This window comes from Melampsora larici-populina (assembly GCF_000204055.1).
Source record: "Melampsora larici-populina 98AG31 unplaced genomic scaffold MELLAscaffold_72, whole genome shotgun sequence".
Taxonomy (NCBI): Eukaryota; Fungi; Basidiomycota; class Pucciniomycetes; order Pucciniales; family Melampsoraceae; genus Melampsora; species Melampsora laricis-populina.
Window position 1 is genome coordinate 45,234 of NW_006768836.1, and position 5,000 is coordinate 50,233.

Genomic DNA, 5,000 nt, shown 5'->3' on the forward strand with positions numbered 1-5,000 from the left:
AGCAAAGAAGGGTCGTCACCACACCGCCTTGACTTCGAATAAGCGAAAACTTATAGAAGTGATTAATGCTGGTCCTTCTCACAAAAGAATCAGACTAGAGGAACAGTATCGAGCGGAAACACAGGGCCAAAACCCTATTCCGTTCACCTTTACTTGTCCTCCGATTATGCCTAACACAGTTTACTGTGCGGCGCCATCCAAAGTAACGGCTTCCGATGAGATGGTTATACCTCTCATTCCAAAAGGCTTAACTACTTCTGGGCGAATTGGCAAGTTCTGTGTGGTCTCTGAGGAAGAGGACTCCGACTCACAAGAGCCAGAGGATTCTCTCTTTGAACACTCAGGACGCGTTCCGAACATTGGGTCACCAAGTGTGCAGTCGATAGGGTCGGATTCTGTTCAAGTAATTAGTTCAGACTCTGATTGCTCCAAATCGGCCGGATCAAGCTATATTCCATTTGGCAGTTCTTCTAAGGAACCATCAAGTTCCAATCACAGTAATGTTGATGATGAACAATTCATGTCCGCAAGTGCCTCAGAGTCTTCGGCACCAAGTATGCAGGCACCAGCTTTGGGTCACCACATACACATTAACACTGTCAACGTAAAGTCTAACAGTAGACAGGTCACACCTGTCGATCAACAGGAGAAGTTACCTATGAACCTTCTTCCTTTCACCAACCCGGTCACAAATGTACGGATTACTCCAGAAGCAACTCGTACATACAACTGGCTGAGGGAGTGTGACATTACTTTTGGGAAGGGATCTAACCAGATTAAAGCAAAGAACTTGCTTAAAGACGCTGTTTTATTTGGGGTTCACAATGTGACTTCGGATATTACTCCCGTTGATATCTGGACATTTCTCAAAGCCCGCCTTGATATTGCTCAGACTGAAAACGTCCGCGCAGTGCTGAAAGTGCGTCAGCCCTTTCATAGACTTAGGTATAATGTCTGGGTTTCCCCAGACTTGGCCAACGGTCTGGCACCATTATTAGAACTTACCTACGAAGATAGGAAGTCACAAACGTGCACCTTGATGTCCCGCAAGACTCGAGCATTTTGGGTTGAGGGTCAGCCTAAGTCTGACTGTTTCTCTGTGAAGGCTTGGCGAGTTTGTCTTGCCAAGGACTGGAGAGACGCAGTTGCACCTAGACCACTGGCTCCAGCTTGTGAACCACGCGTTGATTATCGTGACCCTGCACTAGTTGCTTGGAACTCTAATGGCTTTAATTACAAAAGCATGGCATTAAAGAGCCTTGCCAACCGCTCAAACGCGGCAGTTATAGTGCTAGGGGAACATCTACGTAAAGTAGAGAATTACGAACCGAAAATTAAAAACTTCCGTTCATATACTCACCCAGCTAAACCTGGGTTCCGGGGGCTTTGTATGATGGTAAGAGACGATATTGGCGCTTACGAGAAGCCAACCGGTGTTCCGAACATCATGCATCTAGTAGTCACCGGACTCGACGATAAGTCAGCTTGGCATATCTTTGGGGTGTATCTTCAGTCTGGGTCTAACCACGGCAGGATGCGAAAAACTCAACTCTTGCCAGTTTGGGAGATTGTTAACAAACTCTTGGACAAAGACCCAGAATGTAAAATTGCTATAGGAGGCGACTTCAATATGGCAAAAAGTGTTCTTAGTACGCTGGCAATGCGCAAAACCAATGGTCAGATGACTGTAAAGCCTTGTACTGGTTCACACTTAACGCGTCTTCCCCGAAAAGGAAAACGCAATGGAATAGATCATTGGGTAATCTCGTCCTCTTTACGTGACTTGACATCTAATGTCAAGGTACAGAGAGAGATGTCATTATCTTATAATGGACTTTCTGATCATGCAGCAATTCGGATGAAACTGCGGACAAAGAACTCACGTTCCGAGTCGATTAAGTCCCCAAAGAAATTTTGGGACAAAAACTTGTTGAAGGGAAACTCCTTCGAGCTTCTAGTTAATGATGCTTGGGAGGGTTTCAACGAAACAAGTGAATTAGATGAGATGCGGGATAATTATCAACAGTGCCTTGAGAAAGCAGCAGAAGACATTGGCATTCTTAAGACTGGTGCAGTAGGACGCAAGTCTCACTACCCCCGTCAGATTGCTAGACTTTTGAGTGCAGCTCGAAAAGCTAAAGATAAATATCTTCAAGTCAATAAGGTAGCTACTCCAGTCTCCGAACTGATTAGACGCGCTAGAATTGCTGAGGAAGCCTCCCGACGTGCTTCGGTGGCTATCCGCAAGTTTGAGAAAGAGCAAAAAGCTCAAACCCAGCAAAAAGCCGTCGAGCTACTAAGAGGTCATGACATGCTTGAATACCACAAGGAAATCAAGCGTAGATTACCTGATCATTTTGGGAAGCGTAAAAGCCAACCAATCCCATGCATGAATGCAAAAGGGACATTATGTGTGACTGAAAGTGACATCAACCATGCAGAGTATGAACACTTTAGTCGATTAGCTTTGGATTCTACAAAAGTTTCCAAGGACCCCGTCTTTTGGGAGAACCTCACTTGTGAGGATGAACCTCTTGATTGCGGCATTATTGGGTCTGAAGTCAGCCCACAGGAGTTTTTGTCAGCTTGCAGCAGACTGAACCCTAATGCAGCTTGTGGTAACGATAACCTCCCCCCAAGCCTCTTCAAGGAGATCTTGAAGCATGAGCGAGGACAGTTTGTTGGGATGCTAAATGCGGCGCTTGACCAACATACTTCCAAGGACCTCTCGCGGAAAGAACTTCTTAAGAAATTATTCTCAAACACTGAGAGTCCGGCGGAGATCTACCGAGGTCCAGATGGCGTTGTCTCATGGAAATGGGATGCACAAAATCTGCTTGTCCCGGTCAAGGTCACGTCAGGAAAATTAGAGCAGGTGAAGACAAAGGCAGGCACATTCTACCAGCCTTTGGATCACGTCTACCATCCGGTGCCTATTAAAGACATCTTTTCTAAAATGGTGACGCCTGCAGGACAATACGCATTGCTAATTATTAACAAGTCGCTAGAAATGGGCCGCCCGGCCGCGGCTGATAATAAAAATGTGGTTGTCTCATTATCCAAACCGAATAAAGATCCGGTTGAATTAACCAATCGAAGAGGTATAACACTCTCGACTGCCTTTAACAAATTGACTATGACCATCTTGGAGGATCGAATGAGCCGTATTCTTAATGAAAAGGATTTCTTCTCCGAGGATCAAGGTGGTTTTAGGAGAAATGAAGAAGGGATTTCACAATTCATCTGTTTAACAGAAGTTGTTCGTAGAAGAGCAAATGTTGGTAAAAAGACATATGCACTCTTCATCGATTTTCAAAAAGCATTTCCCAGCGTGCCACATGAAGCACTATGGAAAAAGCTCAGACATCTTGGGATTCCCGAAAATGTCATTGGTTTCTTGAACGCTGCTTATGAAAATAGCGAGTTCAGAATCCGTACAGGAGATGAGCTCTCACCAAGCTACTCCATGGAAGTTGGCACAAAGGAGGGTTGCCCCCTTTCCCCTCTTCTATTCATCATTTTTATAAATGACCTGTTCAAAAAGTTGCCCGGAGTCGTAGTACCTGGGATCAAGACAGCTGGAGGGAACTTCACGGATAAAGGAAAGTTGTACGCAGATGATGCCGCAGCATTCTTTGACTCTATTGAGGATCTCGAGGAAGGATGTCGAATCATTTCTGAATGGGTGATCAAATGGCAAACCCTGAAAATTGGGCACGCTAAATGTGCAGTTGTGATGTACGGTGAGGAGGACCCCCTCAAAAGGGAACTCTTCTACAAAACGTACGGAGCTCCTACACCATTAGACGGAGAAGTCGAGAAAAGACATTTCTCCCTTACAGACGGAAAAGTATATGCGGAAAGATCATACGTATACCTCGGAATCCCTATTGGTGACTCCTTGGGAATAGGTTATGATGAGGAAACCATATATGCCCGGACTGTAGCTGCAAAGGTGAGGCAAAGAGTCAACCAGTTTACCTGCTTCCTCACAGATAGGCGCAAACCTATCACTGAAAAAATCTTCTTGATGAAAACCTATGTCATCCCAACCGCGTTGTACGGTGGAGAATGGTTTGGAATGAACAAGGAGCGCACTGCGCCAATTCAAGAAGAGATTAACCGGGCCCTGAGAATGGTTCTGGAAATCCCAAGGAAACATAAAAAGGTCAACTATGCACAAGTTTCCTGGGAATTAGGCATACCTACCATTGAAGTAGCTTGCGCAACTGCACGTCACCGCATCTTTGCAAAGGCGTCAGAATTAAAGACAGATGCAAGAGTAATCTTGACTGATACGCACAAAGCAGGTACTAAACAAACCTGGAGTGCCATTACACATGCCGTAGTCAAAAAAGCTAAGGCAAAGATTAATAAGATGTCATCCTCACCAGATGATGTCGAGGGCCCTAAATTAGAGCCTTCAATGATCAAGTCGCTCTTAATTCAAGAAGACTTATATAAAAAGAAGCTACCTGATCACATTAAAGAGGAGAGAAGGCAACTTCAACTCCACCTCTGGCACGAAGAATTCTTTAATAAGAATACTGCGCTTGAGAACTACACGTACCTACTCGGAGAGAAAGGTACAACTCGGCACTTTAAAAAGGCTGAACTTTACTACCCGGAGCTTCGCGCTGGGGTGCTAGCCTTAACAAAAGCTAGATTAGGGCTTTTTCCGTCAAACGAAAAAGCATTCATTGAAAGTGAAGTGAACGGCTCCCTCACTCCCGAAGCTGAAAGATTAGGAAAAAATGGCTGTCCCTTATGTGGCGAAAGTCGCGTTGATGAAGGCGGGGAATTCACTGAGGAGATTGATCACCTCCTCGTTCAATGTACATCATTAAATGAACTCAGAGATGAGCATTTATCAGCAATTATTGCTGACTTAAGAGCTTCGTCCGTCGTAAGAGGAGAAGACATGTGTAACCAGGTGTCAAGCTTGGGTACACTCATTATGGGAGGTATGTGCCTTCCGCAGACCCGGAAGGGTGCTGCGC

The 5,000-nt window shown here is 45.2% G+C and overlaps 2 protein-coding genes across 2 annotated transcripts in view; both read left to right on the forward strand.

Moving 5' to 3' along the window:
- Positions 1–1,155, forward strand: part of MELLADRAFT_94721 (uncharacterized protein) — a gene marked incomplete at both ends in the record, with an annotated part of 1,445 nt that extends 290 nt beyond the window's left edge. The window contains 2 exons of the mRNA XM_007417362.1: positions 1–1,073; positions 1,130–1,155. The exon at positions 1–1,073 is cut by the window's left edge and continues 290 nt beyond it. Coding sequence (XP_007417424.1) covers positions 1–1,073; positions 1,130–1,155 — 1,099 coding nt within the window. The remainder of the gene's footprint in view (positions 1,074–1,129) is intronic.
- Positions 1,156–4,378: 3,223 nt separating this feature from the next.
- Positions 4,379–5,000, forward strand: part of MELLADRAFT_94722 (uncharacterized protein) — a gene marked incomplete at both ends in the record, with an annotated part of 896 nt that continues 274 nt past the window's right edge. The window contains one exon of the mRNA XM_007417363.1: positions 4,379–5,000. This exon is cut by the window's right edge and continues 18 nt beyond it. Within this exon, the coding sequence (XP_007417425.1) occupies positions 4,379–5,000 (622 nt within the window).